At 38.3% G+C, this 14,546-nt stretch overlaps 1 protein-coding gene across 4 annotated transcripts in view; it reads left to right on the top strand.

Annotated features, from left to right (window-relative positions):
- Positions 1-14,546, top strand: part of EYA1 (EYA transcriptional coactivator and phosphatase 1) — a 154,113-nt gene that overhangs the window by 90,849 nt on the left and 48,718 nt on the right. For 2 of the 4 annotated variants that reach the window (XM_054985000.1, XM_054984999.1), the window contains one exon: positions 3,442-3,531. The exons of the other annotated variants lie outside the window; for them this stretch is intronic. In XM_054985000.1, the coding sequence (XP_054840975.1) occupies positions 3,442-3,531 (90 nt within the window). The remainder of the gene's footprint in view (positions 1-3,441; positions 3,532-14,546) is intronic. 4 annotated transcript variants of the gene reach the window in all.

Raw genomic sequence — 14,546 nt, 5'->3', positions numbered from 1 at the left:
TTGAGATCGAACAGTTTTGAGCTTAATCTTCTGTGGCATGTTCTCTGGCTAGCCCTAAATCATTCACTTAGCCACCACTGATTTTCAGTATGTGGTATAAACAAAGAAACTACATGAATATTCACTTTGAAAATATTGATTTACCATTTTTAAAAGGGTTGATTTATAGCATAGTTGTGTGTGCTTTTATATATGGAGATTATTTCTGTGCAGGAAAAGAAATGTAATATGTGAAATATTCCTGAATTGCAAACTTACTTTTCTCTCTTCATGATATATAAATATAATTTTGAAACATCAATTCATTATTTTTGTAGCATCAGTTTTTAAAAATGTTTGTTCATTGATTATTGTTACCAGTTTTAGCAATGGTATGCATATGATGGAACTTGACAGACAAATATTAGGGAAGGCAAATGATCTTCTTGAAAGCTCTCTGAACAGAACAAAACTGATAATCTTTATAGCTACAGTGTTCAACTAGTAGCGGCTAAATGAGCCTGAATTGAGAGGGAGAAAGCCTGCTCTACATGCAGTTGACAAAATATAAATTACAATGAGATGTGGTTATTAAGTTTTATTTATAAGCTATACTCTCATGTTTTTGTGTTCATAACCTTGAGAAGACATTTTAAATGATAATTTAACGTATGCCACATTAATATGTTAAGGTTCTGCTGCAGCTTGTTGATTAAAACATATAAAATTAACATTAAACACAAACATCTGTGTCATATTTGGTAACCATAATGCTGAACACATTCTATGTTTGTTAGATCAATAAGAAGTACATTGTTACAGTAATTTCTGCAGAGCGATTAAAGTGTGTGGTACATTAATAAGAAGCTTTTTTCTATGTATGGGCCATGAATAAATTAGTATTTATTAGCATTGTTTTTGATTACATGCTCTGCCTGTAAAAGGTCCAAGACTCAATTCCTGATACTATTCAGTACAGGACCTGAGATAGCATATGTGTGAAGGTCTTTTCTGAATATCTTTGTCCACCACTGCCAGTAACAACTTATGATCTTAAGCACTGGACAAATAGTATGACTCAGTATGAGGTAGCTTCATATGTCCACATTTCTGTTAATTGACAGCAGTGACTTACTATAAGGCTGTTCTAAAGTTATGCCTTGTACTCAGAAAACTGAGGTGTACATATCTAGTAGTATATCAACAATCCTTAAGCCAGAAATTCTGGTAGTTGAGTATAGGGTTATAGTAGCTTGTCTTATAGTAGCTCGTTATAGTAGCTGTCTTAAGACGGAGCTCATTAGTTTGTAAATATATTAGAATTAGACATGGGCATGAACCAGGAAAAAAACGAACCACATGGTTTGTGGTTCGTTCAGTTTCATGGAACACGAACCATGAACTTTGCTGAACTTGAGCCTGTTCGCGAACCGGTTTGCTGTTCATGGTTCGAGGGAGCCCAGAACGGGCCCCTTCATGTTCACATCCAAACTAAACAAGACCTTCTCAATGTCCAATACCCACCAAATTTGCGGGGGACCTAGTCCTCACTGTCCTCTAAAGACCCCCCCCCACCAAGTTTCAGAGAGATTGAACCTTAGGAAAGACATGATCCATGATCCCCCTTTCCTGTCATTTTCTTTTCATAGTAGTAAAAACTGGAGTGTCTGCTGGCGGCTACTTTGAGGGGCTACAAACTGATCTTCCCAATGTCCAATACCTACCAAATTTGCAGGGGAGCTAGTCCTCACTGTCCTTTAAAGACTCCCCAAGTTTCAGAGAGACTGAACCCCGGGAAAGGCATGGTCCATGGGACCCCCCTTTCCTGTCATTTTCTCTTCACAGTAGCAAAAACTGGAGCATCTGCTGGCAGCTACTTTGAGGGGCTGGCCCTTTTCCTGGCTGGATGGGCCAGAATGGGAGCTCTCTAGTTGGCATGGACAGCTGCCAATCAAGCTTGGAGGCCTTAGATTGGGGGCAACCAAAAGACTGCCACCATTGCCTGGCCAATGGATTGGATGGCGCCAAAGTGTCTGGTTTCCCAAACCGGCAACAGAACAGTAGGAAAAAGTCATTTGTTTCATAAAAATGCAGCCCTACAGAACATGTGTTTCTTTTACTACGAACCAGCTGTTCCGTCCAGAATTTTGTTCTGTGGTTCGTTTTGTGCCCATCTCTAATTAGAATATCTTGAAACAGAGCCCAGGGGTAAGTTCATTTCCCCCAGCCAGGCTCCACAGTAAAAATCCCAGCATTCTAGGTCCTTTATCCTACTTCAATGATTACTGTTTCTGCTACTCTGTTCCCATATACTGGTGATCAAAGAGTTCTTTACTCCATTTTCCCATAAGAGAAATGTTTTGGCCCTTCACCAGTTCTATAGTCAGGAGTACACATACACTCACACAGCAGCCCATGGCCACAATCACCTATTCCTTACCAGGAAACAATAATGTCATAATGTGGTTCAAGATAGAGTCAACTCTGGGCTCTTTTTCTCTCTCATTTACAGTCATGGATGCTTCACAAGACATCTCTCAAGTTTTAAAGACATTAATCCAACCTGTCTTGTTGGTTCCTGACTACCCCATCCAACTGTAATGTCTTTCTCATCAAATTGGAAGTGGATAAAATATTTGTTTACAGTTTCTAGAAGATTTTCTGAAATATTGTGCTGGTTACCAGTTTCACATTTGTACAAATACATTAAGATAGGGTGGTCCAATGAGCTGAAATTTCTTAGTATTTTATGTATTTATGTTATTTATAGTCCACCTTTCTCACTGAGACTCAAAGTGGATTACATAGCGTGAGATTAGTACAATCAGTATTGAGGACATTTCTGTAACAATGTCATAGGATTTTACAAAGACGCAGCATTAGCAAGGATCCAATACAGAGTTGAAGAATTGCTGAAACAGAACATAATCAATTCTAGGACTGACATTAGATAACATGAAGCACAGGTAGTATAGGAGTACATATTCAAGCAATAGATAATATGCAAGGAAACATAGTGGTGAAGTCTATGGTTCCTAACTCCTTAGTGAAGCATTTTAGATCCCTTCCCTACAATACTTCCTTCCTATCTGAGTAAAAAGCCTTTTTGAATAATTCAATTTTTCATTGTTTGCAGAAAGCCAGGACAGTGGGGGCTCTCCTGACCTCCTCAGGCAGACGGTTCCATAGGATAGATGCCACCACAGAGAAAGCCCATGTGCAGGCTGCTGTTGATTTCACCCATGTGCAGGCTAGCACCTGCAAGAGAGAAATTAGTCTGTACTGTCAGCTTGCATAGTGTTTTACTGTTCTTAATCTATATGTAGTCCATTAAGAAATGATACAATACAATTCATACATTTTTTATTTATTCAGATGTTATATTATATTTTGCTTTTCAGGATAGATTCTTACCTTTCCTGTCTATACTTTACTAACCATAATTATTGTTGTTTTTTAAAGGATCCTCCAACTTCTGTTTCACTTGGACTGAGAATGGAGGAGATGATTTTCAATCTGGCAGATACACATTTGTTCTTTAATGATTTAGAAGTAAGTAATGATCCTTTTATTTTTATTTATTTTATTTTTATTATTATTAAATTTATATTCCGCTCTCCCAGTAAGCGGGCTCAAAATATGGATATGAATATAAATATAAGTATAAACCACATAAAACATAAAATAAAAAAGACCTCAGGAACATACAGAATTTGTTTCATGATGTAGAAAAAGAAATAATTTGAATTGTCATAACCCTTTGAATGCATTTAATGTACACATGAATATATATGCTCATACAAATCTTAGTTTTCATTTGTTAATCCAAGATCTAGTGCTTTTAATAACTGGACATATTATTTTGATGCTGTTGTGACTGTCATTGATTCAGCCATTATAATTATGATCAATGCATGACAGTTACACATATTACAATGTGATAGTTTGTGTAGGCTGTTGAATATTAAACACTGCCTTATTAATGATCACTGGTATTCTCCATTGCATCTCATGGTGAGGAAGCATTACCTCTGAATCCAGGGGAAATCATTAATGTTACATAGGCTGCCAATCTCGGCTTATTACTGCCTTTCCAGTTGCACATACAGCATGTTATGCACATGAGTTTCTTTGTTAGCATGCATCTCATGTGCTGTGCTGTGGTGTAAAGACTTGTGATCAATTAGCAAATTTATAATTGGTCATTTATTTTCTTTTGAAGCTCACTTGTGTAAGCAATAAATTTTGTATAGGGAACTGACGGTTGAGCAGCCACCTACTTTCATGATCAGGGATCGCAGCATACCATCCTGCTGGAGCATTTCCCACATAAGCTGAAAAAGAAAAAAAAATCAGTTGGATCCTTTCCCCACCTTTGTAATCTTTTGGTGCTAGTGCTTTTGTGAATTCATCTTTAACTTTTTTTTGTTCCTATGGGCAGCTTTCAGTAAAGTGCCTGTCTGTTTCATCTTAGAAAGAGAAAAGCAGTTTCTGTTGATATTTTCATTAAAAAGAAAAAATATGAAAACAGTCAAGCTTTGCTCCCATCATAATAAAGACAGCTGTTTATTTAAAAGCCAGCCATTAAACAAGCTTGTGGCAGGACTGCCAACAGGCATTAATCATCACATTGTTGTTTTGTTAGAATTTATGAATGTATGTTATTCCAGACAGGCAAAAGAATCCAAAAGATTCAAATACAACTTTTGCTGATCAAAGTTAATTGGCAGCAATTGGCCTTTAAATATTTCCTGATGTTTCCTTTTCTCAAAAATCAAGCAAAATACACCTTATTTAATAGATGAGCCAATATCATTTGAAAAATGCTGGTGTGTGACGAACCTTAAATGTGGTTTCTCAAACATCTGTCCTATATTTTGATTTCTTTTCATCTGTGAAGAAACTACTCTCAGATGAATTGGCAACTTAAGAATGTAATAAAATTATTTAAATCTGCTTTATTTTTTCTTCCATTCCTTAGTGAAGTATTTATTTCTGTCACATACAAACTACAAGATTTCATATATTTGCAAGTGTTTTTAATAAGACAATTTAATGTAAAGACATATATTGTTTAGTACAAACAGAGTAATTAGTGTATATGATGTGCATTGGATTGCTATTCAGCCATTGAAGAAAATAACAAAGGTGCTTATTTTCCAAGGTTCTATGTGTTTTCTGGTTAGGTTTAATTTTATTGAAAGGTTAAAAATAGTATCACATCTTGATCCTATGTCAAATAGTTCCTAGTATTTTCATTTGTTCTTCTCCACCATAAACAGTCATGAGGAGATATGTAAGATCTTATAACTGGATGTGGCTACAATTGATGTTAATGGAAATTTGCCATAAATTTAGGGATTGTGACAAAACACTGGCTGCATTCCAGAGATGCAGTATGATACATTCAGCATGCAAAACAGGGTTTTGAACTTGTATTTCTCGACTAGTAGCTTTTCAACCCACATAGGGAATTCACTTTTCTAACTCTGGAATATTTCAGAAGCAGTTTTGATACAGCACAGGAGTTCCATTGAATATGTCCAAAGTAACTCTCTGGACCATGGCCACTATCTTAAAATGGGAGTACTGAATAGAGTATCTCCCTGAGTACTGAAAAATGTCTTTTGATAATTCATTCAGTAAACTGAAAACAATTATAGGTGTTTAAAAATACCAATGAGAATCCACTCTTTCCACTTTTGCTGAACTCATAGTGTGATTCAGAACATAAATAGAAAGGAAGGAAAGATTTGTGTGCCCCCCCCCCATCACATACTTTCAGTATGTTCAGATTAAGATCATGACATGAGAGAATTTTTATCATAAATCAATTTTAGTGCAGGTAATTGTATATTGATTATTAAAAATGTTTTCTGATAACATTACTAATAATTCTAAATCCATGAGCAGTAACCGCTGTGGGTACTGCTTGTATGTACCTGCAGAGGTTCATTTTGTAACCTGGACTGATTTGCAGTTGCAACCCTTGGTTAAGCAAGCACTATTGCAACCTAGCGCTGATGGTGGAGGAGGGGAGAAAGGCACAGCGATAAACACTCGCCCACACAGTTGACTGGAATTGAAATGGCCACAACTTTATTAAATACAGCTAAGAGGAACATTGATGGTGCATAGGGATAGGATCCCAAACACTGGCTGACCCACCTGCCAGCCGATGTCCCTCCCTGCCCCCTCAAACCCCTGCTGGGGGGGAACCAAGGGCCGTCGTCACACGGGCATCTCTTCCGTTAAATTTACAGCATATAGCGTCCTACATTTTATCGGCACAGTAACGTTTCTTTGGGTCACCTAACGGCTCTTCGCGCCACCAGCTGTCCACACCGAAGCACTCTGTTCTGTTCTCTCTAACCACGCAGAAGCAGCTCCTCCCCCCCTTTTTTTATTATTCTGGCGTTTAATTCCGCTATAACGGAATAACAGCATATAAACATTCCGTTAGAGCAAAACATTACGACCCTTTTATTTTTTCAACTTTGATATTATATAAATAGCCCTTTGCCCGCAGAAAACTCCCTGTCTGACATGATCCCCATCGCTGAAGACTGCCATGGCGATTGAGTCATTTTTACTTCAGCAGAAAGTTTGCATTGTGTTATGGCGTTATGGCGTTATAAGGACATAATAAAATTTAAAAAAGGGGAGTCGCAGGAAGAAATGGATTCTGGGATTGAAGGGAGGGCATAGGACGTTGCGAGGCGAAATACATTGATGTGAGGCATTCACACTGAGGCACAAAATAGCGCGACTATCAAGCACAAAGCAGAAGAGAGAAAATCGCTACAGTGTTGGAATAAGGTGGGTGTTTGCCGGGAAATAGCGCCATTTTAGCGCTAAATAAAAGCCCGTGTGACGACGGCCAAGGAATGACACCAAATGGGAAATCACATGGATGTACACTGCTATGTGACTCCCTGCCACCTGGGAGTGAGTATGCCCATCAGCCCCCTAGCTGGCATGCACCATATAACTAACTCCCAAGATTCCTTATGGGAATCCCCTTAATGGAGAGACTGGGCACACAGGCCCTGCCTCCCTCAAAAGGGATCCATTCCCAATGCCAAAGGGCCAGACAAAGTTGTGAGGAAAAGGAAAAGTACAATAGAACCAAACAACTCCTGCATGTAGAGCAAATTCAAACCCCCAAATGTACGGAGGGCCAGGTGGGATTTCATCAGCAGAAAACGGAGTGAGGGGAGGCAGGGCCAGCAGCTGGAAGTTCTTTTTATGGTCAGGGAAAGTGCATTGTGATGTGAGTGAACAGGAAAAAGCTCTGCAACACATTTTCTGGTTGGGAAGAAAAATGGTATAGCAACACCTTGCATGCAGATTATCTGTCTCCTTTCATGTGTATAACTACTGAAATAACTGGGAATATAATATACTTGTGGTGTTGGAGGAGAGTTTTACAGATACCATGGATAGCCAAAAAGACATATAAGTGGGTTCCAGATCAAACTGAGCTAGAAGCTAAAATGGCTAAACTGAGGCTATCATAGTTTCGTTGCATCATGATAACACAATAGTGCTAGGAAAAGTAGAAGTAATTAGGAAAAGAGGAAGACCCAACATGAGATGTATCTACTCTATAAATGAAGCCACTGCCTTCAGTTTGCAAGACTTGAGCAAAGCTGTCAATTATGTTTTGAAGGTCACAATATGGTCATCATAAGTTGGTGTCCCTAAGTTGGTCATCATAAGTTGGTGTCATTCATAGGGTCACCATAATTTGGAAGAGACCCAATGGCACATGACATGCACACACATACTATACTTATAAATATATAATTATGGAACAAATTACCAAGAGTAGATGGGGTATCAGAAGAGCTAGAAAAATTGAGTCCCATCAAAATCTTAAAAAGCATATGCCAACAAATATGGAAAACAAAACAATGGCCCACAGACTAGAAATGCTCAATATACATTTTAATTTTTTTTAAAGGAGATGGCTAAGATTGCAGCAACAATTGGATCATCAAGTAAATTTCCCTCACAAGCAAAGTGAGACTCACATTTTACAAAAAAATCTCTTAACATATATGGAACAATAAATGTCGTATGTTCCTGCTGGATTCAGCAAAGAGGAGGCACCAGAGAACATACTGCAAATTTATGATAGATACTGGAGCATACCAAATAATTTCAGAAGAAAATCAACCGACAGTGTAATACCTCATTTGAGGCTACCCTTTGTAGGCATGCATAGGAATGCATAGATGGGAGGTGATCAAATTTTTAATCCTCTGAATAATCCTTTGAGATGACTGGACCTTGGTACCTAATGAAGTTCATAGATGAGAGAGAATTTGGACCCAAGGCCAATTTGCTCCAAAGCCAATACTTTATCTGCTAGGCTACAATAACTTCATGCAACCATCTTTCAACTGTTTATACAAATAACAGAATTTCCTAATAACTTGATAACTGATATATTTCAGTTTTGCTTTTCAAATTAATTTATACGCCAAATTAATTTTTAAAAACCTTCACTGTGACATATGTGGACCAAGGGTAGAAACTTTTTTCCACAGGAACTGATAGCTCAAAATGTATTTGCCACCCTAGTTGGAATAAGGAGACAGACACAAGGCTTGGAACTAAAGGGCCACTTTATTAAATATAACATCAACCATTAATATGGCAAGGGCCAACTAGCGGTACAGGTCAAGACATGGGGTCACCCCTGGACCTCCACCTTGACCTGTCTGGGTGAGCCCTGAAGCTCCGCGTGCGAGCCATCCCAGCAGATGGCTTGGAGCCGGTCGGCCAGGCAACTTGATCCCCCCCTTTCAAGCTCTTAAAGCCTCAGCCGTACAGCAGCGAGGGAAGGACTTGCACACAGGGTTCCCCTAGGCAGTCTGCCCCTACAGTTAGCAGCCATCACAAGCAGTACCAGCCGCTCCTGGGAGACCCATTTCCCCACCAATGGGGAAGCGCTAAGGGTGTTTACTGGCCTGCTCCCTATCCCCAAACTCTATCCTGGCAGTGACCATCCTAAGGTGGCTCTACCTTGTCAATTACCTCAAACCTCTGCAAGCAGCACAAGGTAGGCGAAAAAACACCTCTTCCCCATGCCAATTAGGGAAAAGGGGGAAAAAAATTCTACCTGGCTCTGTCAACAGCAGTCAGCTAATCCTGCACTACTACAGGGTGAGGTAGGTGGGCCGAGCACACAAAGCAACTGCCAGCTGGCTGGGCAGAGCTGCCTCATAAGGCTCCTGTCTCCGCCCCCCAGCCTGAGACCCAGATGCCATGGAAATGCGCTGTCTCCTCCTCCTTCTAGGGAGGCAAAAAGAGCGCCCCCGGCCTTATCAGTAGGTGCTGTTGGCCGTGAGGGCCATATTCCCAAGTTTTGTAATTAGGATCTTTCTTCTTTAGTGTTCATTTACAGTTGCTGTTTCTTTTCCCCCCCAAATTTCATTTTTGATTCTAAGATTTACAACACATCATATTGACGTTTCATATGAGTTACAATATAACTGAGAATGAATTACAGATATCAGGTCATATTATCAGAGCCAATTAAACATATTAAATTTAAGCTAACACAACAAGCTGCAAATGAGATGAGCAGTAACATTCTACTAATGATGTGCTCCATGACTGAACATTGCACACAACAGAGCGTAACCTTAGATATACTGTTAAGGTAGTTAAATTTTATGGATATAAGAGTTTCAGATAGACTGGGTTTTGGAGTAGGATATGCTCTTTGGTAATGTGTTCAAGAAATGGGAGCCTTTTCTCAATGAACCCAGTTGTTTGAGGGTAAATTTCATATTGGAGAAGACCATCTGAAATCTTTTCCATTATCAGATGATCCCATATTTTCAAATACCATGTGGATATAGTTGGAACAGATTGTGACTTCCATTTTAGAGCAATTGCTGTTTTTGCTGCCACTAAGAGGCTGATGATTAATTCACGTCTAATTTTTGGTATAGAGATATCTTGCCAGTGATTTAGAAAAATAAGCTCAGAACAGTGGCTGTTTCTGACCGTTTCTGAAGGCTTAGACTACTTAATGATTTCCACCATAGTCAGAATGTATAATTGGATCCAAGCCAGTAAAATGATTAGATGATATCTTACCAAAGGAGCAGGCGAGGCTAATTTAATATTTCTTTAAAATTCAATCCCAGTGTTTAACATGCTCATATTAAACTACATATTCTGATACTGCCATGCTTGTATGTCACATTATCCCCGCCATAATATGTAGAAACAATTTACATGGTATTTGGATATCACCCCCGTCTGACGAGGAGGGTGGTCTAGAAATGTAATGTAATAAATAAATAATAAATTCTTCTTTACTATCATTCTATGCAGCTCCCTGCCTAGCCCACATTCCTGACCTCTGCTGGTGGAAGTAGGAAATGCATACTGTAATGATTTACATTATGGTGGGAGACTGAGGCAATGTGTCATTGCAGTAGTAGTCCCGTTTTCATCATATGGTTTTCAGTCTTCAGTAAATTATTTCACATTATTGTCCCTCTTTGACATCTGTTGTTGTCGATAAAAGAAGGGTGAGAATAAAATAGTAAAGATAATTGTTGGGAATGGAAACATTTTAAAGTAACTAGTTTTAGCTACACAGTAATGAGTGTGCTGATTTAGGCCACAAGAAAGTCTGTCCAGCACTATTTCATAGCAGAAGGCAACGTATTCTTCATAAAACAGTGAAAGATTTTAGTTTGCAGTGCCAGCAACACTATAGGTGGTGTAAAAGTTAAAAGAATAATTTTTGTTCCTGGAAATGCACACAGATTGTTATATCTGAACACAAATGGGTATATATCTAATGAACAGTGGTGTGTGTGTGTGTGTGTGTGTGTGTGTGTGTGTGTGTGTGTGTGTGTGTGTGTGTGTGTGTGTGTGTGTGTGTGTGTGTGTGTGTGTGTGTATTCCTGGACAAGTAACAAAAAGTAACTGAAAATGAAATGTGACAGTTTTAGAAAAGTACTCAGTGCTAATGAAAAGTGTGAGCAGATGTTTTGGTCTTGAAAACATTTCTCCTGTTCACCAGATTACCTGTGTTTCCTGCTTCTTGCTGGGTTATGACAACCTTCTTTATTAGAGCATTTTGGCACATCTGGTCTCAGACAGAACCAGGAAGTGTAGATGCATGAAGAAATGTAAAACAATGGCAGGGAAGATATCTGAGCCTCTCAGACCTCTTAAGTAGCTTTGTTTTTACTCTTCCCTGCATTCTAAGCGAAGCTCTGAGGTATTTTGATTTAACTACCAATGGATAAATCATGCTTGGTGTGGCACAGTGATTAATTTTAGTGCTCTACTTCCTTTCCCTCACGCCCCACCACCTATTTATTGTACTGCTCCAGAAGCAAGTAAGTCAGAGAAATTTACTTCTTATCACTAAACTTTAGAGTGTACACTATAAAAATGAATATACACCGTGGCTGCTGTGATGTTTTCAACATCAGCTTACTTGGCTGCCTGAAAGCCCTGAATTATGTATAAATTAGCAATACAATATATCTGACCTTCTGGATTGTCATCTGTATTACATAAGGCCAGTATGTATCCATATGAATCCATGTTGGCTTCTCCTGAGGAACTCAATGCCTGTCTCATGGATTTTGGTCAGTATGGCATGATGTGTAATTTTGCTTGCAACTACTTGTTCCTACCCAACAATGCTGCCATCCATTTTTTATTCCTCTCTGCTGCTTTCCACCTGCCATGTTTCAAACTCAGTTTTGTTTTTTGTTTTTTTACATGAAGGAGCTTCACACTTATATGGCCTGAGAATTGGAGGAGGTTGCAGTTAGGATTTTAAAAAAATAAAAACTCTCGATGCATGTATCTTCAGCCACAGATAGTGAAAGGCAGTTCATTTGTACAGATATTTTCTTTTTCTCCCAGCATGTTTACATGTTTAGAATAATGTCTTACACAGGGCCAAATGAGATTTTACCTTTTTAAAGAGTTAATCCGGGTTCTCTAGACCCAGCTAAAGTTCCTCGCAGCCATATAGCAGCTGCAGGGAGTGACTATTAAAAAATAAAGTGCTGGGAGGTAGTTATTTCCCCATTTTTGCTGCTTCACATGAAGAACTCTATGCACCACCCACCCAGTGCTGTTTCAGCATGATAAATATCTGAAGGGAGGGAGGAGGCCTTCTTTCCCCTGAAGCAACATTCCAAGCCCAAATCAGCCTGGTTTTATTTTTAATAGCCATTCACCGTAGCTGCTGTGTAGCTGTGGGGAACCCAAGCCATGTCTAGTTTGGCTCAGTGTGAAGATGGTGCATTATCTACTGTGCATTATTTTATCTTCATAATGATATGCCCATTATCTAGTTTTCAAAGAGGAAAAAAAATCACAAAATCAAGTAATGCATCCAACTTTGCATTTTGGTCTATAACAGAGTAGACAAATGTATATGTATATGTATATAGTCTCTTGGCAGAACAGATCTTTTCAGCTAAACTCAAATATCTTCTCCAGTTCTTGATTTTCATTTTGAATAATATAACCCATAAAAATCTTATTACCTGATCTCCATTTGTCCCAAAGTATTCATTTTAAATTACTATTTTCTATCTAAATACATGGGATGTTTCAAGGAATATGTAAATACAATGTTATGTTCCTGTTTAGCTGAAGCTCTGATTACCCAAATAAAGTGGATGCATCATAATCATGATTATTCACAACCACATTTGCTTGAAAATACTTCCTATTGTTTCAGTGGGATTCTCTGCCAACTAAATATGCCTAAAGTTAACTATGATTTCAGACAACTTAATATTATAAATCAGATTTTTGAAAAGTGGTCATCATTCATTTTATTTTTCCGTGTGTGGGGTTGGGTTTTGTTTTTTGTGGGGGGCTAATGCTTTAGCTCAAAGAATATGTTGTGGAAGGTTTGTTTTCTACAAAGAAAAAGGATATGGACCTACACAATTAAAACTGACAAGATAATATACATTGTTCACTGCTTTATTTCGTCACCCAGTTCAGAGTTAACATAACTGTTGCAAGGAAAATTTGTATGAAATAATTATGAAGATTGTCATTTAGCTGGAGAAGAAATGTACACAGGGAATAGGTTTCTTGGGCTAAAGAAAATAACTCTGAAATAAATCCTACTTTTATAGAAAGCCTGGCTAGGATTGCCACATTCCCCCAGCAACTGGCAGGAGTTGGAGGTGGCAGGAAATGCAGTGTTTTGGGCCTGTGTACACATGTCCATTTTCCTTGTCCTGCCTCCTCTTGCTCATTGTAATGACTGAAAAAGTCTTACATGTATCTGGATCTTGTCAATATGTTCAATGTTTCATGCTCACTCCAGATGTGTACATCATGAATATTTGACATCTTGTAGATACATCAGCAGACAGATTCTAATTAACCAAGTAGTCCTTGGTATTTAAGGTTTTATTAGCTGCTTGACCACAGTCTCAGCATACCTGTATTAAGAATGTGTTACTAGTACTTGTGGTTGCAGAGAAACCTGATTTCCCTTTGTGCTCTATCAAATTGAAATTGTGTAGCCGAATAAATTAAGGGGAGGTGGGATCCAGAGGCCACAGGCATATCATAATCTAAGAAAAGGAAAGCAAAAGGATGTTAACACTGAAAAGGAGGGAAGGTGACACTGACCAAGCAGCAGTGAAACAACTGCTAAAACATAAAGTATGAGCAACTGGAGGCTGAACAAGGACAGAACAACTAGTGAAGAGCATCAAAGGCAAATAAGAAAGTATGGAGAAACAATCATGAAGACTTGTGCCCAATGAAAGAGGGTTAATATGGTTAGCATGTGGAACTAGATATTTTCAGTAGTGATTCCTCCCCCCCCACCCCGTGGAACTATGTAGAGCCCCCCATGCTACAACATAGACCTGGACTTCCAGAAATTACTGAAATCTGTTTTGAGGAAGACCTTTAATGTTTTTATGCCTTTAGAGCCGTTTTATTTGTGCTTTAGTCATATTTATAACTGGATTTTGTTTTTATGAATTTTAATGATTGATTTGAATTCTGCTTTTGGATTAAATTTTTTCTGTTGGTAGTTTGCTGCCACATTCTCATTTTTTTGTTTTATAATAATGTTTAAATGATAGATTATATTTTACTTATTTACATTTTAGTTGCTATGAGGGCTGATTTTCTTCAGCAAAAAAGCAGAATATATGTTTTTAATTTTTTTTTTAAATTCTAGATTTAAGAATGATTTCTGCTGAACTGCCTGAAACATAATGCTAATGAGTCATGTTATGTGCTGCCTTTCTTTAGATCTCTTTTAGATTAGTATTTCTTATTAGAACCAATCTGTTGGAAATGCTATGTCTTGTGTACAGAGAAGGCAGAAGAGACAGAATACTTGCAGAGGGCAGCAAATCTGACAGATAGCAAAATAAGATCCTTCTTTCTGCCTCTCTTCTGTCCTTCTTGCATGTCTCCAGATTGGCATTCTTAGGCTACTTCCTGCTTCTTCCCGGAAGTCCCTTGTTCCCAATTTAGTGAGATAGTATCTATTCTGTTTCTTTGCTTTCTATCAAAGTTGT

This window comes from Eublepharis macularius, chromosome 7 (assembly GCF_028583425.1).
Source record: "Eublepharis macularius isolate TG4126 chromosome 7, MPM_Emac_v1.0, whole genome shotgun sequence".
In the NCBI taxonomy this organism is placed as follows: Eukaryota; Metazoa; Chordata; class Lepidosauria; order Squamata; family Eublepharidae; genus Eublepharis; species Eublepharis macularius.
The sequence above is the reverse complement of the archived record's forward strand: the minus strand, read 5'-3'. Positions and strand labels throughout refer to the sequence as shown.